Source organism: Papilio machaon, chromosome 13 (genome assembly GCF_912999745.1).
Source record: "Papilio machaon chromosome 13, ilPapMach1.1, whole genome shotgun sequence".
Classification (NCBI taxonomy): domain Eukaryota; kingdom Metazoa; phylum Arthropoda; class Insecta; order Lepidoptera; family Papilionidae; genus Papilio; species Papilio machaon.
In genome coordinates, this window is record NC_059998.1 from 6711801 (window position 1) to 6733566 (window position 21766).

A 21766-nucleotide genomic window follows, 5' to 3' on the forward strand; every position below is an offset into this window, starting at 1 on the left:
TGTAGCTTAAAAAGTAATTTTAAAAATTTAATCAGCTTACTGAAATAGTACGAAAGCATATTGATAACGGATGTTTCTTAAGGTTGAAAATACACTGTTAATCTCACTGGTTGATGGCACCGCCTATGTGTGAGATGGTGGATTTAGCGTCTTTCCCACTATTATTTTTGGAAGGTGGCCTAAATGACTTCCTTCCCATGTGATACTAAGGAGGTGGATTTGACGGAGAAGGGATACATAGGAAGAGGAAATATTCTTTTTCTGTGCGAGCTCTTCGCTGTCTAGTAAAGTTAAGCAACGCTTCTGCAATTGCGGATATATATGAGTAGCGGTCGCTTCGCTATTTAGGCGAAATCAAGTGATCCATCTTATAAAAAAACATCCAAAACAGTGTTCGGTCTCTCGTAGGAAATCGCACTATATATATTGTTACTCACGTCTGTGATGGGCTCGCCGCAGCCGTGGCACCTAGGGCTGTAGTGCTGGGCGTAGCAGGGCACGCATACAACGCCGCCGTCGTGCTGGTGGAACTTGGAGCCGTCGATTGGCTTGCGGCACGTGTTGCACGCGAAGTGCTCCGGGTGCCATTTCTTGTTTAGGGCAGTCACGATCTGTGAAGGTGAAGGTGAAGTAAAGAGTTTTGTTATCAAGAGTATTTTACTCGTAAGAAAGGGGTAATTTAAGGTTTTCTATGGATTCATACTTCATGTATATAATTTGAAATTCTTTTAATGTTTGTTTCGAATTACCTTTTATTAACACTATTAGCCTCCTGCTTAATTAACAACGTGTAACAATGTGACAACCAACGACAAGTATACATTACCAGACAGAGTATACATCAACATAGATAATCTATTTTGTTAGAACTTAATACCCCTACTTAACAAAATAAAGTTATAACCAAATATTTTTTTACTTAGCCTCCTTAAGCCCTAACATATTCATAAACTTATAATGCTTAGCCGATAAAAGACCTTTAGTTAACAAGTCAGCAGGCATTTCCTGAGTTGAAATATATTCAATATTAATTAACTTGTTTTCCACTGCATCTCTAACATAATGAAAACGAACATCTATATGTTTTGACCTAGTATGTGCCTGATGACTCGTTGCAAGTTTCAATGCACTTTGATTATCACATAACAATTTAATAGCATATGTTTTACCAGTAATGTCAAACATTACATTTCTTAAATAAACAGCCTCCCTGGCTGCCTCTGAAAGAGCAACATATTCAGCCTCAGTGCTAGATAAAGAAACTGTCTTTTGTTTTCTACTTTGCCATGATATTACACATCCATTCATGACGAAACAGAACCCAGTATAAGACTTCCTATCCAGACTATCACTAGCCCAATCTGCATCAACAAAACCTGTCAGGCCTATATCTGTCTTACTAAAAGTTAAACAATAATGTTTTGTTTTCTGTAAATACTTCAATATTCGTTTAGCATAGTTAAAATGAGTTTCATTATAACAATTATTAAACTGACTGAGATAGCTAAGACAATATGACAAATCAGGTCTAGTAAGGACAGCTAAATACATTAGACTTCCTATCAATCTTTGATAAGGAATATTTGCAGTACAACATTCAGACTTTTCTAAATTTAACTTACTTTCAATAGGTGTATCAATAGTACTACAATCAGACATATTAAATTTTAATAACAACTGCTCTATATAATCTTGTTGGTCAACTGTTATGGTTTTACATTCTTTGTTCACATTTATTCTCATACCTAGGTAGCGTCTCACATTACCTAAATCTTTTAACTTAAATTGAGAACTAAGAACAGATTTTAATTTTTCAGTTTCATTATTACAATTAGAAAAAATCAAAAAATCATCAACATAAACAACCACAATTAGTTTAATATTTCCAAATGATTTTGTAAAAAGACATGGTTCGCACTTACTAATTTTAAACCCACAATCAGATAAGCATTCTTTAACTCTTTTATACCACATTAAAGATGATTGTTTTAAACCATAAATTGCCCTTTTAAGTTTTAAAACTTTACCCAACTCTGTGTTTACAAAACCATATGGAATCTCCATGTAAATATTGTTTGTTAAGTAACCATTTAAGAATGCAGTAGTTACATCCAAATGAGTAATGTCCATATCAAACTGAACACTTAAAGCTAACAACATTCTTAAAGTAGAGTGTCTCACTACTGGTGAAAAAGTGTCATCGTAGTCAATTCCAGGTTTTTGACTAAAACCTTTGGCTACAAGTCTAGCATGATACCGCACTTTGTCACTGACATCAAGTTTTTTATTTAACACCCATTTACACTTCACTATAGTTTGGTCACGGTGTATCAACTACTTCCCATGCGTCATTGACCTCGAAGGATTGAAGCTCATCTTGCATAGCTTGTCTCCATTAGTTACCTTCTGGTCCGTTCAAAGCTTCTGAGAAATCTATTTGCTCAGCTTCAAGATTAGAGCTTGCCATACTTATATAACCCAACCTTTCTGGTTGTTTCCTTATTCTCTTGCCTAAGTTGATATGATCTGATATTGGTTGTATCTCACTATTTGAGTTGTTCTCCGATTGATCATGGAGAGATTCATTTAGCGAATACTCCCCCACTGAATCTCTGCCATCTTTGTTTTCTTGCTGATCCAATGTTTCATTCTCAATATCTTCTTGAATCCAGTCAACTGTTTCTTTTTTACCACTTTCATTCTCTTTCTCTGTCATCTTGTCTTTTTCTTCCATTACTATAACATCCCTTTTTACAGTTATAATATTTTTCTCCTTATCATATACTCTATATCCTTTTACTGTATCTGAGAATCCTACAAGGATATGCATTGTTGCCTTTTTGTCCCATTTTAATCTCTTTTCTTTTGGTACATGCACCATCACTGGACTTCCGAATATACGAATGTGCTGTAAATTTGGTTTTTTACCGGTCCAAACTTCATATGGAGTCTTTTCAATACCTGAAGCTGCTGATCTGTTTTTTAAATAGACTGCTGTATTGGCAGCCTCCGCCCAAAACTTCTTATCTAAATCAGCTTCGAAAAGCAAGCATCGCGCTCTCTCCACAATAGTCCTGTTTGATCTTTCACTAAGTCCATTCTGTTCTGGTGTGTACGGATTAGTTTTTTGATGAATTATACCTACTTGCTTTAAATAATTTTCAAAGTCATGGCTACAGTATTCCCAACCATTGTCAGTTCTTAGTATTTTTATTTTTTTATTTTGTGAATTCTCCACCATTGCTTTATATTCCTTGAAGTTTTTTAAAACCTCACTCTTGTTTTTCAAGAAGTAAATGTGTGTGTATCTGCTATAGTCATCAATGAATAACAGAAAGTATTTTGCACCTCCTATTGACTTACTTTCCATGGGGCCACATATATCTGAATGAATGATTTCAAGTACATCTGATGCTCGTGAACCTGCAGAAAATGGTAATCTTGATTGTTTCCCTTCACAACATACCTTGCAACTTAATTTGCTTGTTGCAAATGTGTCTGGATATTCCATTCCATCAACCATTCCACCACGCTTCATCTTATTCATATCAGAGCTATTAATATGTCCAAGCCGCTTATGCCATATCTCCCCATTTGATATGCTACTGGATGTCAATAAACATTTTTTAGTTTCTAGGTTAACTTTGTAAACACCATTCTGCAAACTTGCAATAGCTACCAATTGATCTTGCATGTTTTTGATGTAACATTTATTTTCTTTAAAAATCACGTTATTTCCATTTTTAATCAATTCACTGACTGATAAGAGGTTTGTTGTTAACCTCGGAACACACAGTACATTCTTGATAATAACATCATAATTACAATTTGTAGACACATGTACGTCACCGGAACATAACACTGGCATTTTTGTGTTATTTGCAGTAGTTATCTCTGATAAAACTGGTGTATAATTTGCATTTTGCACCCATGTACTGTTTGCTGTCATGTGTGCGCTCGCGCCGCTGTCCACGTACCATTCGTTTATACTATATTCTCCACTCAAAAAAGCAACACTAAAAGCATTAGACTGCATGTTTTTTTTTAAGTATTGGACATTGATTTCGAAAATGTCCTACTTGTTTACATTTATAACACGTCACATTTTTTTCGTTTGACATTGACACTTTTGAATTTGACATTTGCTTTGTTTGTGGTGTCGCGCCATATTTAATTTTATTCTTTTTGTTAGCAGCGAATGCAGCGCCACTGGCGTCCGTGTCATTTCTAGAAACATCCATATCAATCAATTTAGACTTTATACTGTCTGTCGTAATTTTGATTCCTGAATGCTCTATGGCCATAATCATCGGTGCAAACTTTTCAGCTAAACCTGCCAATAGTAACGATCCGACCCATTCTTCAGTTATTGCAAATCCTGTCCCTTTTAATCTTTGAGCTGTTTCCACAACTTGCGTTACATATGACGTCATGGATTCACAATTTTCTTGCCTTAACGATATCAGATGCCGCAGTAGGGTTATCCTCCTAGCAAAACCTGAGTCATCAAACATGTTCTTTAATTTGACCCACAACTCCAAAGATGTTTTGGTTTCTTTGATGTGCACATATAATGAAGGGTCAATGGTTAACGCCATCTTGGCTTTAGCTTTTGCATCATCCGACGCTTTCGCTTCGAAAACTTGTTCTGGTTCAGCTTTTATATAATTTACCAAATTATCCAGCACCAACAGATTTTCTACAGCGTAGCTCCATTCGTCGTAATTCTCACGACCTTTTAGCTTCGGTATGCCTTGCAAATAGTTCACGTTTGCCGACATTGTTAAAAAATTAATACTGGCTAATAACACTTTTTTTCAACTGTTTTATACTAATTGATACTAACAATTAACTGTTTAAAACTGAAAAAAATCACGGATATAGCCCATAACCTATTAACACTATTAGCCTCCTGCTTAATTAACAACGTGTAACAATGTGACAACCAACGACAAGTATACATTACCAGACAGAGTATACATCAACATAGATAATCTATTTTGTTAGAACTTAATACCTTTAAAGTATCAAATTGACATTTGCATTAACAGAAATATTTTCTGTTAACGACTAACTTAGCTTTTTTTTAAATCCTAAATGGAAGTTTGTTTGAAGGTATCTCCGGAACGGCTGAACGGATCTTGATGAAATTTGGCACAGATATATGTATAATATGGAAGAACACATAGGCTTCTTATTACTTTTTATTTTTAATTCCACGCGAACGGAGTCGCGGGCGACATCTAGTTGTTAATGAATATCGGAGCGATGCGAGCGGTTTTGTATGTTTTTAAAGTTATTTCGCAAGAATATTAAGACGTGAGTAATCACTAATCTGGTATATCTTAAAACTGAACTTAATTATTCCGATTAGCAAGTCCATTAGCCGTATCTTTCGCAACGGCAATTATAAGGTTAATTGTGTAGGATATAAATAATTTTTGCTATTGTTATAAAATTGATGTCATACTAATATTATAAATGCGAATGTTTAGATGGATGGATGTTTGTTAGAAGGTATCTCCAGAACGGCTCAACGGATCTCGATGAAATTTGCCATAGTATAGATCATAGTCTGGAAGATCACATTTGTTACTTCCTAAGTTTTTTTTAGAAATTCCGAACAGACAGAGTCGCGTTCGACAGCTTGTTTATAAATAAATGTGTAGAGATTATTTTACTTGGTCAACCTGTGAAATGTGTTCTAGAACTTTTATTATTTATCGATACAGAAAATTGTGTCGCTTATTGTAACAATGTTATCGATATCTCGAAGTTTCCGAATGGATTTATTTGATTGTACACTTGTCGACACAAGTGCTGTCATCTTGTTATACCTAAAATATACTCACCTTAAAATATATCAAGGTAAAAACAACGTTATAACTTTTTTTTACATATCGATGTGTTTTTATATGGGCCAAAGTAACAAGTTGATGATTTTTACTTTTTTGTGTTAAAAGTTACCTCATTTATAGGGTTGAATGTTATTTTTTGCTGAAGTAAAGGGGCCCATGCGGCCTATTTTCCTATAAGGTTGAAACTTTGAGAGCCTCTCCTGAACAATTGTCGATTTGCACATTGACCTTATTCATAGGAGCCATCGGTATGTACCAGGAATGATTATCGCCATATATCGGATGTGTCAAAATAAAAAAAAAGTATTTTTTAACTTTGGTAGTTTTTCTGGATTGTTAAGCGAATCTAACTCACTACACCACAATATTAAATTATTCACTTCATTGTTGCTCATTGTTTTTTTGAGTGTGTTTTTTACGTTGCTCTCTGTACATTAAGATCTATATATTGATAACTTATTATTTTATCAATCGATGACGTAGTTACATTGTAAATATATTTCTGTTTATCATTGCTTTATTTGCTCTAGCTTCATTGATACGGTTTTACTCAAAAACAATAGCTGGCTGAAAGAAACCTTTTATCATAATTGGTAGAAAAATATTTATAATTTAAGAAAAAGATGTATAATCTAATCTAATCTAGGTAGGTTATAAAATTCAATACCCATATTGCTAAATACGTTTTACAAAGTAATAAAAATAATTGACTATCTTCTTGCGAGTCACGTTTTATCACTCAATTAAATTGCTTTGGTATGGTAGGTTGAGGAGCAAACAACTAAATACGGCTTTAATTGAACATAACGGCATGATTGCAACAAATCTTAATTAATATACCCAAGCACAATAACATGTGACCTGAATATAGTTTGAGTTCACACTAAAATAAGCCGGTATGCGATATGGTGATTAGTTCGAGAGATGATGTGATTTAAGGTTACTCACTCTGCCTTGGATCACTGCATTGCAGCTGTTGCAAATGGCTGGTCCTGCGTCTTTTGTCGACTGGAACAAACAAAAAAAAAATTTTGGATGTGAAACAGAAATGTTTTGAAATGAATGGTGAAGGCTTTGACATCCTAAACTGTGTATTTATTTTGAGACAATATTGAAATTGTACCGAGCGGTTACAGGTTCAAACAGTTAGTTCCTTTTATATATATAAATATTAATATAGAACACAGCAATTAAAGTAGTGTGTTATATATACTTTAGATTCAATTAGCTAAAAAGGTCGTTACTAATTGCCGAAGCGATTTCCTTACTGCTCTACATTATTTGTCCCTGTATGTAAGTAGTCGTCTGTTTGACCTTGCCTCTGCCGAGTGCATATCTGACCGATAATGTATGCGAGATAAAGATCTCGATCGACTTTGATATGACATCACTTTACAGTGGTAGGGGATTAAGGTATTGACACACTGATAACAAATTTATTCATCAATAATTTTGTAGTGAAAAACTATTTGTCTTTTGTGGCGAATGCTTTATAAAATTGGAGTTTATGTTATACTGCTCTGTGTTGTCATTGAAATGCCGATCTCAGTAGTAGTAATTTTGTTATACTAATTTACATTAAATGTCGACCTATGTGACCAAACGATTCTGAGTGCGGCTGTAATCCTATCGTGTCACTTTCAAAGAGCAATATTCGAGCATAAACTAACATCCTATAGAGAAATGAAACGCACGTGAAAACTCAAGTGTGTTGATACCTTAAACTGACTGTCCATTACATGAAATGTTTATGTAATTATGCCAGATTCACACGAATGGTAACTTCTTTACAATTACAGATGTCTACTTGGATAAGCAACGGCCTTGGGATGACCTTGGCATGCGCTTTTTCTTTCATGTCGCTATTTACTTTACCACGCATTCCTTATTCAATTACGTGACATAAATTATGCAATGATTGGTTATCTAGTGATGTGAATATATGCAAAATAGCATTTCTTGTCTATTTAATGTAGGAAAAGCACCTTCTTGATTTCAATATTGGCGAAATTCGAATAGTATGTGCCAGCACAATAATATCTGTTGAATGAATTGGTCGGCTCGCCCGATGCAATACCACGACATCACAGAAGACAGGAGTGAAGTGGAATCAATTCCGCGTATCATCTGATGAGTGTAGTGTCGGAGGCATAATTTTAGTCTTCTATACCTTCCCACTCCTCTCTTATAAGAGACGGGAAGAGGAAGTGGATTTAATGGAGGAGGTGACGCATAGGAGAGGGAAATATTATTTATCTCTACGTCCCCTCCTCCGTCGATTAACGTAGGCAATGCATCTGCAATTGAAGATGTCTCTCGGCAGCGGTCGCTGCGCTATTTCGATGAATACAGGTGGCCGCTTGCTTGTTTCCCACCTAATAATATAAAAAAAGATTACAAATCCCAAAGGCGTTTAAAAAGAATAGGTCTCATTCTTATATGATAGTGATACTTTTTCCTGTCAGTCTTATACATAAACAATTAAAAAAAAACAGTAATATATTAGAATAATCACATAAGTTTTCCTTATGTTAAAGCAACCAGCATCATTTGGACATGTCTATGAAATGTTTACAATTAATGTACAGTTCTAAGACATTTACAAGTCTGTTGATAATACAATTAGTGTTAACAAGTGATTCATAAAGAGAACCTGTTTTAACTCACGTAGGGCGTAATGCACCCACCATATTGGGAATATCAAAGAAAGCGCATCAGAGTCACGCAAACGTGTCATACGTATTTGGAAGTCTAAGGAACAATACTTTAAGCCTTATTTAGAACATTTGTAACGGGTCAAGGTAACTATGTCACAAGCGGTAGCGGGTTTGGGCAAATTAATGATATTTGTTGTCTTATAAGGTAGGAGAAAGCTGCAAGTATGTACAATATTGAATAAAAAAACGACGTCCTAATATTTTTGCAGTAATAAAATTTCCGTATATAAACAAAATATTTCCTCACTTGCCGTATGGTTGTAAAAAATTCAGAATGAATCATTATTCTGTTTTATGCCAAACATTTAAAATTTGCATTTATTTATATTATAAATAGGTTGTTTAGCAAGACATTGGTTGGTGAAACCGCTACGTCTTGTGCAATTGGGCCAATCGTTGTCGATTAGCAATATAGGACGACGAAGCAAGGTCAAGGTGCGTCTCGATTTGTACCGCGTAACACGAGGAAATTTACCCAGTAGTGTTTGTTTGTTTACTTGCGGTGCTATTCTGTAATGTTAAAAAAACTTTACAAATACATTTTATTCATTTTCACAAGTTTATGATAATTGATTTAACACGAGCCTTCACTTCACCTTTCATTGTTCTATGTTGTTTTCGAAGTTAATACTAAGTTACAACTCATGTTAGTTGACAATAATAATTATATACTTTTCTTAATGAGTCCCTTTATGTATATATTTGTACTTTATTCGTGAATAAACTGTACTTTAGTGACATTTAGATTTCGATACACTTTAATATATAATTAAAATGTGATAAAAATTATAGTAATAAGCTTGTTTGTTAAAATAAAAACAAGTCTTAATCCACATGAGCTATAAAAATTGTATTACAGGTTCCGATACATGTAATATACATTAAAGCAATGACCTCATACAAACAACATTCGAATATTTTTATAGGCGCAATCTTAAACCTATACTTATATTAAGAGGTAGGATATGATTGTTTGTTTGCATTGAATAGGCTCCGAAACTAATTCATTTGAAAAATTCTTTCACTTTCTCCGCACGGATGTAGTCGTGGGTAATAACTAGTTTTAATAAATATACAGATTAACTTAAACAAATATTTATTTCCTAGAATCAACTGCGAAAAGTACTCTACGAAATATTTGTCATCTCTATTTTGTTCACAGAAAAGGAAAAGAATACCAATACGTTAAGTAGATTACGTTACGGCAGTAGGAAACCATGTTTAACAAAATTTGACTGTAGAACCGTTTGTCCACAAATGATTATGTTAGGTACATTGTCGCATCAAAAAGAACACTTCATAAGTAGGATATGCATGTCATAAAACAATAGGGTGTTCTAATGAAATATAATTTTCCACTTATCTAATAGTGATCTAACACGCAAAGGATATAATATCGGCAAACAAACGCCAACTAAGCGAGTCAATTGCCAATCAACTTTGTTTGCTATTGCATTAAGTTAAACGACATGGAATTATAGGTAGCGCCACTTTAGCAAAGTCATTGAGGGGTTATGGCATCTATTTTATAGTTTGACTAGTACATGATGATGAGTATATTTTTAAGGTCTCTCTTATGGTGTCATCACCGCTACCTATATTTTGACATCACAAGAAAACCATACCTTGAAGAAGGTAAGAGAAGGATAATAAATAAGAAAATTGATCAGAGAAAGCGATTGGAGGGTTATGGGATTATTTCCCACTTAACCCTTTTTTTTCGTGTTTTGGGAAGATAAAAAATAATCTTAGTGTCACAGAGCTTGATAACTAAAAGCAACCAAACTCCGGCTTATTTTAACGGTATGTTTCCATTGTCACACTAGTATAATAACATACAATATAGCTATCCGTTTCTTCTCTTTCAGAATGGGTTCAAACATTTGAATTGCAATGGCAGTACTGATAAAGAGAAATTTGATTGTTGCATGTTAATGTAATACTGTCCGATAGTGATAACGTTTGCTTGATAATGCTGTTTCGATGTTGTAGATAGATAAACTGCGGATATAAAGTCTCAGATTAAAGCCGATGTAGATAAAGGAATTATTAACTCGTATACTTGTAATATTATATACATACATGTAAAAGTCATTAACGAAAATATAAAAAAAAGATTAAGTTACATTAAATTAGTTTAAAACTTGAATCTATCGAAGATTCAGTCCTAAAAAAGGTTTTAACTATGAAGTTCCTATGGTACGGTCGAACCTGGATAAGCCAGAAACTTCTATAGGCGAAACTCATTGTCCGTTCCCGACGAACAAACTCCATGAGTGAGAAACTCGGGTTAGAAAGAAACCACTATAAATGAAAACAATATCACGGTCCCTGGGACATTTGCCATGACATGACATTGCAAATTAAAGAGGCGCTTTCTGAGGAGTGAAATTGAATTAGAAGGTAACAAATGAGCAACCGTGCTCCAGATTTCATAGAGACATTTGCCACAAGTTTAAGTGCATATTGCCTGCATTAAATACTCAGAAAAAATAAATAACATTTAAGAATTAATTGGCATGTAGTTATATAATCGATCATTCAAGAGACGCAATCTTCTTTACAGTAACAATACGTACGCGCCAGGAACAATGCGGACAATGATTGTCACAAGTTTTCTTATTCATTAGCCATCGACGGTTTATTCCATTCAGTAATTGATACTCACCAATTGCATGCATCCTGTATTTCACAATAACACAATGTTTGTATATTTGGTATGATCATAAGATGAATTGAAAATTATGGTAATAACAAATTAAGGACCTGACCGGAGTTGGAAGCTTTGGGTGCACACCGGGACTGAAGGGAACGCCACAGATCTGCGAATGTATCTCTGTGAGAGTGTAGTGTCACATAACCCTGTTAACTTCCGTCCCCAAAGTCATGGTAAAAACGAAGGCACCAGTATAGCAAGACCCATTACTGCTAGTCGCTTTCTGTGCTCTGCCACTTGAAGACTGGAGAGAATATAGACGTATTTTTCATACAACTAAAGTTGAGTTAAAAAATGTAACTATTACAATGTAGCCGTGGGTTTTTTGCTATCAAAATACCCATACGAAACATACATGTTGTTTCATTTTTTTTAAGAGAATAACAGTGTTAACCTTTCACCTTACAATACATAAAATTTTAGGTATTTTAGTGTTTCACATACTTTAGAATTATTACAAGTTATGAGTAACATGTCCTTTGCTCTACTCAGGGTCGCGTCTGATATGAAATTGTCAGCGCTGAACTTATGCGGCCCTTTTTATAGACATTATAAATTATAACTAACCATTTAATACTGTTGAATGCTTTGATCGTAACGATTTTGTTTACTGCATCTAACGTTGCCAACATTCCATCTCAAAATTATATACAAACAAAAGAAAAGCTTAATATTTCGCGTTTTATTACATGAAAATGACGTAGTTTATCCAAACCAATTCTTAGCTATAGCTCAATATTCTTCCGCTTTTCATTTTATTATGCGATTTCTTAATTATAACTGTTTATCTATATAACCGATATAGGTTTTATTGTATCGCTTTTTTAGCGATTATCGCAGCAATATTCTATGATAATGTGAACTGTCAGTTATTTTGTAATACGTAATCATGTTGATATTCGTTTATAATTTTTTATTACTTTACCATGTAATTTGATAGTGTTTTGAAGTTCTCTGAATTATTACATCACAGCTATTTTTCAATTAAATATATGTTATGAAAAACATTTTATTCTTTTCAAGGTAGTTTATATTTTTCTTACACTCGAATCATGAGCTTTAGTGAACCACCAATTTATGCTTTGAATAATACCTTAGCCAAAGGCAACTTTTCTAGGCACAATGGTGAAAGGAAAAATATGTAAAAACATCTTCCCTCTTTCATTTTTAATGAAAAGTGATAAAAATATATTTTTGTATAGGTATAATTATAAATGCGAAATTTTAGATGGATGGATGGATGTTTGTTACAAGGTATCTCCAAAAGGGTATATGGATCTCGCTGAAATTTGGCATAGATGTAGAACATAGCCTGGAAGGACATATATGCTATTTATTAAGTTTTTTTTTTAATTCAGTGAGGACGTAGTCGTGGGCGACGGCTAGTTGAAGCATTTTTATTAATTTGCTCTGTTTAAGATATTAAGATTTCTACGATTTTCCTCTCATTTTACATATTCAACAACTTTTCTTTCTTCGCGCCCACACTGCTCGCTTCTTTTAGATTATCAAGGTCTTTCGCTACGAGAATTACATGCATCAATTTTATTCTTAATTTCACACAATCTCTCCACGAGACACGATTATTTTGTTCAAAATAATTAAAATTTAATTTTCAACATATTGCTTTATAATTCTGTTCAGTTGGCTCTGAACCTTATATCGTGAAATTTTACTGCTGTAATATTTGCAGTTGTTTATGTTTAGAGAATGATGTGGTTGTCATATTTTTTATATAAATGTGTTTTGTCACTGAAAACCCACACTATAGCTTTAAAAATAACTTATCCCTCATCATTACGTCACGTATCACAAAACATTAAATTATAACTGTCGTGTTCGGTAATTATGTTAATTTTCGTATTGTATTTAAAACATTCGTACGACCTTAGCTGCAGTCCTGCACTCCAGCGGGATCATCCAGCACTGAAATAGCATCGCGTGGGATGCATTGTGATCGCAGACTCGCCCGCTATTGTGAGGAATATCAGCTTTTGACCGATTTTGTAATCGACTATACGTGTTGACGAATATAAGTACAAATATTCAGTGTTATTGGTGCTGTTTCTTTCAGTTAGAGTAAGAGAGAGATAGTGTATTTTGATATATTCGTGCGATTTTCATATTATAGTACAAGGTTTTTACATGTCGAAAATGTTTCTGTACTAGTGTTATAACAAGCTACAATGTCTCGGCACCTAATAAATCTTTATGTGATTTATTCTGGTCGTAAAATTAATGTACAGCGGTTTTGTACAAAGTAATGCCGGTTTTGAACTGCACATAAAGTGTGACATGATTGACAGTTAACTGTTTGTTGTTATATTTTGTGCTGAATATAGTTTTGTTTGTGGATTTTCTTATTATGATGTATATTGCTTTTAGTACCCACATACGGAACTATCGCAGAAAGTACTTCTAAACGTTGGGTCGTTAATCTTACTAATATTATAATTGCGAATGTTTGGAAAGGTGTATGGATAGATATTTGTTAGAAGATATCTTAAGAACGTTTGTATGGATCCTTCTTGAATGTTGGTATAGATATAGAACACAATCTGGAAGAACATATAGGCTACTAGTTAAGTTTTTTTTTTAATCCGAGAGGACGGAATTTCGGGTGTTACTAAAAATAGAATCACATTAGAAATATTTTTATCGCAGTTAATATTTTGCTACGACATTTTATTATAAAAGCTGTTAGTGATTACTTCAATGACAGCTTTTCGATTACGTATATTGGAGTTCAGAAATTTCTTTATAGCAGTACGCAGTTCTTAGTACGCCATAAAACTCTCTAGTGACACAAGGAGTTCTATTTTGGCGGCCACCTGTTACACCGTGCATACAAATTGTGACTAACAATAAGACGTGCGGACCGTGTGAAAACGTGAGGTGTTCACTTATTTATAATAGTAATAGTGCGAGTCGCGAAGAGTCAAAATAGATTTTTTATGCGGCTTTATAATACGTTTGTACGTTTATTGGGTACAGTGGGTGGAGGTCAGCTTCAGAAATATATCTCACGAAGGTAGAACAGTACACAAATTTTCTCTTGGACCTCGTAAAAATTACTGCTTTCAGTTAATAAATTTTCATTACATTTCCTCTTTGACTTGTGAAAAGCAACTCTTAATTTGTCATTATCGTATACCGGTCTCAGGTGGATCCCTCGGGGTCTTTGACCTCTTTGGAAAAGTAGGCTGTGTTGAGTACTACTGCAATGTCTGCTGCTCTGAGTTACCGTGATGCTTTTGTGTAAAACTAGCATTAGAAGTTTTACTGAAGCTGTTCTCATTTGTCTGACCGAGCTTTAGCGGAGCGTCATCTGTCATGGTCAATGTTTCTTCTAATATGTTATTTGGAAAATCTTCATGTTATTTTTGTTTTGGCATACAACTATATGATGATCATTAATTATTAAATTTATTAGAAGTCAGCCTTAGTAAGAAATTATATTTATTATTGAATTTATCTAAAATAATTTTCTTCGAGTACAAATGTAACAACAATGACGAAAATAAAAGTGTCTTTCTATAAAAAAAAGTAATTGTAAATAACACAGTAATTGGCAATCTTCTTCGAATAGATTCCAGATTAAAATAAAATTCGTTTACACAAACAATAGACGCGTTCGTAAAACACGATACAGGAATATCTCAATGTTTACTACCGTCACGGCAATACTCAAATTGCAAACTGTTTGTGTTTTTGTGAAAACCTTTGGTTTTTAATATTATTATTTATTTATTAACTAGCTGTCGCCCGCGATTCCTTTCGCGCTTCCTTTAATTGGTAGCCTATGTGTTCTTCCAGATTATGTTCTACATATATGCCAAATTTCATCAAGATCCGTTGACTAGTTCCGGAGATGGCTTCAAACAAAAATTCATCCATCCATCTAAATTCGCATTTATAATATTAGTATGATTATGGATTGCAAACGTTTAATTTATATAGTGTAGTCCCACAAAATAACATTATGTTGTTTGACTGTTGATGAAGAGTCTCTTTCTGAAGAATACTATTTGTGATTAATAGAAATGGAACGAGAGTATAAAAAAATCTAGGTCGACAAGATTAGAATAGTTGAGGACTTTATGCTGACTAAAGTGTAATTCATTGAATTAATAAATTAAAAAAAGATGGATTTTACAGGCTCAGAAACCATCTCATACTTAGAACACCTTACCGATTACCATAGTTTTATCGGAATTATATGAAATAGAGGATAAATTAACTTATATAGAAACGGCTAAAACACTCACGTATATATATCCGGTGTCGTCACCGACTAGTTTCGAGCCCTACGGGGGCTCTTCATCAGGGTGAGTGGGATTGGTATTATTTCGCGGACGCGGCCCGTCGGCGCGTGAGTGTTTTAGCCGTTTCGATATAAGTTAGTAATAATGTCTCACGAAAGTTTGAATAATTTAATAGAGGATAAATTGTTAGAAACTAGCTATTACCCGCGACTCCGTCCGCGCGGAATAAAAAATAGAAAACGGGGTAAAAATTATCCTATGTCCGTTTCCTGGTTCTAAGCTACCTGCCCACCAATTTTCAGTCAAATCGATTCAGTCGTTCTTGAGTTATAAATAGTGTAACTAACACGACTTTCTTTTATATATATAAATAATAGTGCGACAAAGTTATCTGTCCCGGTGGATTAAAGTGAAGTTACAGTACCTCAATGATACCCAAAAGGCTTGTACTGTGTTTTGTCAGGTTATGTGTGAAATGTTCTATGTCTTAGTTGGTCTTACATATTTTATAATTAAACCAACCCCATTTTATTCAGAGAATTTAGTTTGTTGGATTATATTTAGATTATTGCACAATGAGATCAAGTTAGATAACTTGAAGTTTTCCTGCTTGTACTTGATACGGGAGCTCTAACCGCACCGCGAAACATCAAACTGCGGCAGAATTGCTTTACTTAGAACTGAATGGTTTCGTTTTCCTTGTGTTTGTTTTAAACTCAAAATAGAATAATGACTGCGTGTTCTGATTGTATTACTCTTATTGTTTACTACTTTGAGGTGTGCGTAATTTATTTTATTACGCTCTTAATTATTGATAGATACGAGTATTTTCCAATTTTTGTTCGAATTGTTATCTTATAATTAAAGCGTTGTCTCTTAATTAAAGGTATTACTTTAGTTAAAGTTTAATACTCACAATAATGTAAGCATATTAGCCGTGGGTTTATGAGACCTAAATCTAAATATAAAATATGTCGTCATCCCTGTCATTATCTTTGACAAAACAGAGATAACAATATGTTTTGAATTGTGATATTGGTTACAGAAATCCACGATAAAATAAATACTCTAGCTATTATATTTGAACACTAACTTTTACCCGCGACTCCGTCCGCGCGGAATAAAAAATAGAAAACGGGGTAAAAATTATCCTATGTCCGTTTCCTGGTTCTAAGCTACCTGCCCACCAATTTTCAGTCAAATCGATTCAGCCGTTCTTGAGTTATAAATGGTGTAACTAACACAACTTTCTTTTATATATATAGATATGGATAGATAGGTTATGCAGAAATTTCTCACGATTTGCTTTATCTATCACGAAAGCAAAATATTGATTTTTGAAAAATACAGCAAGATTAACACACTAGATATACCTATACCGAAAGTTTATATAAAATACTATCAAGGAACGAGGATATTTAAAATCACTGATCACCCAAATAAAGAAAGCATTCGATAAAGTTTTTATTATTTAACAGTATCCTAAATGGAGAGACAACTGCTGTCATTTTCTTTACTCCTTTTGCCTTTTGTATATAAGAGAGTCGTGACGTTGACCACAATTTCGGTAGTCGTGTCGTGTCGCGTCGTATACAAAAACATCGAATTAATTAATTCGGCTTCCGAATGATCATTTTTGGAATATACCAACTTATGAGTCATGCAATGGAAACAGTATTTACATGTTGAATAACTAAGACTAAGGTTTATCATACAAGCCCTACTTTGCAATGTTTTGAAGGAATGATGTCTTGATTACTAGCTTAGTGTAATAGGCCCTTGTTGACATGACATTTATCTAACGACCTTGACCTCATGAGGACGCATTATAATTTCGAGTATTTCTTTTAGTAATAGGGAAAGTCTGGAAGTCCGAATATACTGAACAGAACTTGAAAATAATTAATATCATTTTATTGTAGCATAAATGGATAAAGAAGTAAATAAGTTTCTCGTAACTGAATATAGGCGATATCAACGTAACGATATGTAGTACGAAAATATTACAAAACACGTTGTTATGTCGCGTGCAAAATTAACGCATTTTTCCAATGTTTTCGTGGAATCGTTTTTCTCAGCTATTTATAAATGTTAACGCTAATAATTTTGCGTTTCGTAAGTTGCTATAAAACTGTCATTCGTAAATTCTATTTTAAAAATAGTTTCTTATTTTCAACTAAGTACCACAATTCGATTTATATTTATTTTAGATATATAAGTAAACTTTTTGATTATATTTTTATATCTACATTAAAGCTGTAGAAAAAAATTGTCTATGTTCTATAATTTAATGTAAAATAATAGATTAAAATATTAAATTTAAAACAATTGTTTTTAATACTCACCATTGTTTCCGAGTTTGTGTCCTGTAGTGTTGTAACACGCGCGCGTTCACTGCCGTTTCGAATCAGACTGAGCGCGCGCTGCCTCGCCCCGTGCTGTCACCTCCTGTCGATTCTATCGATATATTATCCTTCGCTTCTTATTAATTAATATTACTCATTCTGAACTAATTTACCTTTTACTGGTATTTACTGATAAAATTATGACGACAACAGTAAATTAAACACTATCCCAATCTTTAAAACTTGGATGTTAAATTGGTGTGCTGATGCATGTAATTCGTCAATAATATTGCCATTTAACATCAAATGAAGTTGAAAGGAAACTTAACAAGAAGCCTATGTGTTAGCTAGATCTGTGCTAAATTACATCAAATTTCGTTGAGCTGTTACGGAGATACCTTCTAACAAACACCCATGCATCCATCTGAACTTTCGCATTTATAATATTAAGTTATAAATGTCGATAATTACTGCTCATCACTAGTACGAAGACGAAAATATAGGCGCCTTATCGTAGATGACGTAATCGTTGCATATACCGGGAATTGCACGGATTGGATGAGGCTGGGAGTAGTGGCGACCCGGTGAAAGAGGATTTAGGGGCACGTAGGTTGTATCAGACAAGGTCAGGGGTGACGTTTGTCACTGCCGAACCTGTTACTCGACTTTGGATCCGTTCGTATAATGTGACCATCTTAGTTTGTTAAGCAAGTTGGAATGAACGAACCGTTGTCGTATTTTTGTGCGACTGTCGAATCACTAATGTGTTTTTTGCCTCTAGATCCCGGAAGCCGAACTTGCGAGTGCGGAAGTCAGTCGACTCCTGAGGGAACTATGTGGCAATACATCGGGGTAAGTTACTCCTACTCAAACTTGTGGAAGCATGAGCGGATTGTGTCGGCTCACTCGGACGGAATACAGGAAATTTAGTTATTTACTAATTTTCCTTTATTTTTTTATGTGATCTTGGATTTCTTATAATTCTATGGTTGCTATGATGACGTGATAACACCTTGGTGACTAAAGAATTGCGCACAGTTCCATTTAATGATACCTTAATATTTAGTGAATCATTGTTATAATTATCTATATCGACATTCGATTAGGAAACATCACTAGTTTTCTTACTTTAATTGTATTTTACGACTAGCACTCGCCCGCAATTTTAACAGCGCAGGATTAAATAAAAGTAGCCTTTATGCCAGTGCGCAACCTTCCTTCAAAGTTCCATCAAAATCGGTACAGCCGTTCCAGAGATAAACTGGAACAAACTCGACCTCGAGAACAGACATAAAGACAGATAGAAATTTTGAACATTAGTTTTTCATTATCAGCAACACAAATATATCACTTGTACGAAATATGTTTTTTTTTTCGATTTCATACAGACACTCCATTTATTGATATGTATAGGTTTTTTACCTCTTGGATTAAGTTAAATATCATTGATATATGTACGTATGAATATCTTTTAAATATTAAGAGCTAAATTTAACATAACAATATAGTATGAATGTCGACTAAGTCTTGTGTAAACAAGCAATATCTAAGTCGGAAATTAATATGATTCATTTCCTGTTTTTGATTAATAGATAAAATGAAAAACAATACCAATAAAAATGTACCTGCGAAATTATAAATTGAGTATAATCAAGCTATAAAGATTACTTTAATCAACAATATCTGTTCCGTTCGGATTATATTTGTAAAAGTGAGATGGTAATACTTAGTTCAAATCTCTATCAAGATTAACGAGATCTCTCCCACGCCTCTTTTCCCATACGAGGCGTGCTGACTAATTACAATACCTTAAGCTTCTAAATTTGGTAACACCACCTCATGCACGAAAGTATCGTATGAGTCGATCTGACTTTCGCGACCCACGTTCAAATTCACCTTAAACGGTTTTATTAATTTTATCATTATGAATAGGTATAATGAGTAGGTTTTATGTGCCTTATATTAAAGGTAACTTGGTCTAATATTTTCATGATACGCACAATTATTCTGCTATATTGATTCGGTATTTCAGGAGGATAGAGCTAAGGCTAGTTCCAATAATATTTGTTAATATACGTGTGGGAACGTAGCAATTTGATTCTTCATTTATACGTGTAAGACTCAAGTTGTCAGTGAAAATGTTTTTGTTTTATATTCACTTGGATTTTTACATGCAAATATGAAAGTTGTGTAAAAAAAAAAAGATATTTTGTTGGACAGATTTTTCGGGAATGAAAACCATTTAGGAATTCTTATTAATAAAGTCTATGAATGCTGTAGGTATTTAGGTTATTCTTGTACAATGAGCTAAACGTACGTGAGAGTTACTCCCAGTATTCAGGGCTCGGTAAAACAATGGGATGGGTGACCGCGACGCTGGAGGCCGCTCGGGTATGGTCCGGTCACGTAATTATACGTGATTGGGTCTCAACACTGTCGCCTAATATAAAAACAAACATTGGTTTGGTGCCAACTTAAATCTGTAGCCGATTTCATCGCAATAGTCTTTTGTTGAGGTTATTTCAAGGATATGATGGAACGACCTTGTAGCTCTTAGATTGTAGCACCTAGTTTTTGTAAACGGTATTTGGCTCGATTCCCAGGAAAGGCGAAATTTTTGTGATGATTTTCTAAAAATACTTCTCTAGACACTTTTCCGTGCTTGCTTAATACGGTATTGTTTTCAACCTGAGATCATGACCGACCCTTATTCTCGGTAAATCTCATATATTCTCGATATTTATAATTGCAAAACTTTCCATGTAATATTAACACGACAATTGGAAATGTACTAAATTGATCGACAGATAAAACAATATTTGATATCCTTTATTTAGCTGATAAACGTATGTGGTACAACGATACGAGCGAAACAGATTCAACTTTATGTAATTTTATAACTTTCGATATGAATTAGTTTGCGTAATTATCTTGTCGTTGAAAAGATTATTTCAAATTCTGCATTCCACCATGAAACTATATTATCTAACAAGATGCTTACATATTTTTTATATTTAAAAAAAATGATGCTGACCAAATTGTATTTAAAATGAAATGGCCGAAAATACTAACTCAGTGGGGGAATTTCGTTACCTACTTATAGATTATCTTACAAATATTTACTTTAAAAGTTCGGAACTATTTGCTTCAGTCATGGATTGCACCTATTTTTAGATCACCATATATAGTCGTGTTTTTCACTGTGGAAACATCAATACAAAAAACATCACCCCTATTTCTGTACCAGTCTGTCCCTTTCGTGCAGAAAGCACTTTGTTACGACTTCAAACTATGTTCCGCTTTTATCTGATGTTCGCTAGTACCAAGGTCAAGGGGACTTTCTATTGAATTTTTGATACTATTTTACAGTTTTAAAACGATTTTCTGACTTACGGCTCCTCCGATAGCTTTGATAATCTTTTTGCAAGATATTCGTACATTTTCCTAACATTGCCATGGCTTTCAATTATTCATAGTCAATTGTAAAGGTGAGTGATCTTTGTGTAAACTAATTACACTGTCAAATATCCAGCGTAGGTAGAATTCGTCTTTCAGCGATGTTTTTGTCAATGTATGTGTTGTTTTGACTGGAATGAGATTCAGTTCTAAATATTTAAACTGTGTAGAAAGAGTACAATAACTTCCATCAAAATAAATAATTATATGAAATGTAATTAACATCTCTCTTGTACTGTACGCATTATTTATTCAAAACCATTCTATCTTTATTATATTTTAAATTTATCAAAAGAACAGTGTTCATGTTTTTTTGTCTATTTTTTGTAAATTGAAACGGAGTTTTCAAGTGGTTACAAAGATAATTTGTAAAAAAAACCTAACATACTCTTAGGCTAAGGTTCAGTGT

At 33.8% G+C, this 21766-nt stretch overlaps 2 protein-coding genes across 2 annotated transcripts in view; one reads left to right on the top strand and one right to left on the bottom strand.

Moving 5' to 3' along the window:
* The window catches only part of LOC106719842 (transforming growth factor beta-1-induced transcript 1 protein), a 29469-nt gene extending 11470 nt beyond the window's left edge, over positions 1-17999 (bottom strand). Inside the window, exons 1-3 of the mRNA XM_014514301.2 lie at positions 17902-17999; positions 6807-6866; positions 438-611 (exon numbers count right to left, since the gene is read on the bottom strand). Of these exons, the coding sequence (XP_014369787.2) occupies positions 438-611; positions 6807-6866; positions 17902-17904 (237 nt within the window). The 5' untranslated portion in view covers positions 17905-17999. The remainder of the gene's footprint in view (positions 1-437; positions 612-6806; positions 6867-17901) is intronic.
* The window catches only part of LOC106719740, a 43202-nt gene that overhangs the window by 19545 nt on the left and 1891 nt on the right, over positions 1-21766 (top strand). Inside the window, exon 12 of the mRNA XM_045680417.1 lies at positions 18683-18753. Coding sequence (XP_045536373.1) covers positions 18683-18753 — 71 coding nt within the window. The remainder of the gene's footprint in view (positions 1-18682; positions 18754-21766) is intronic.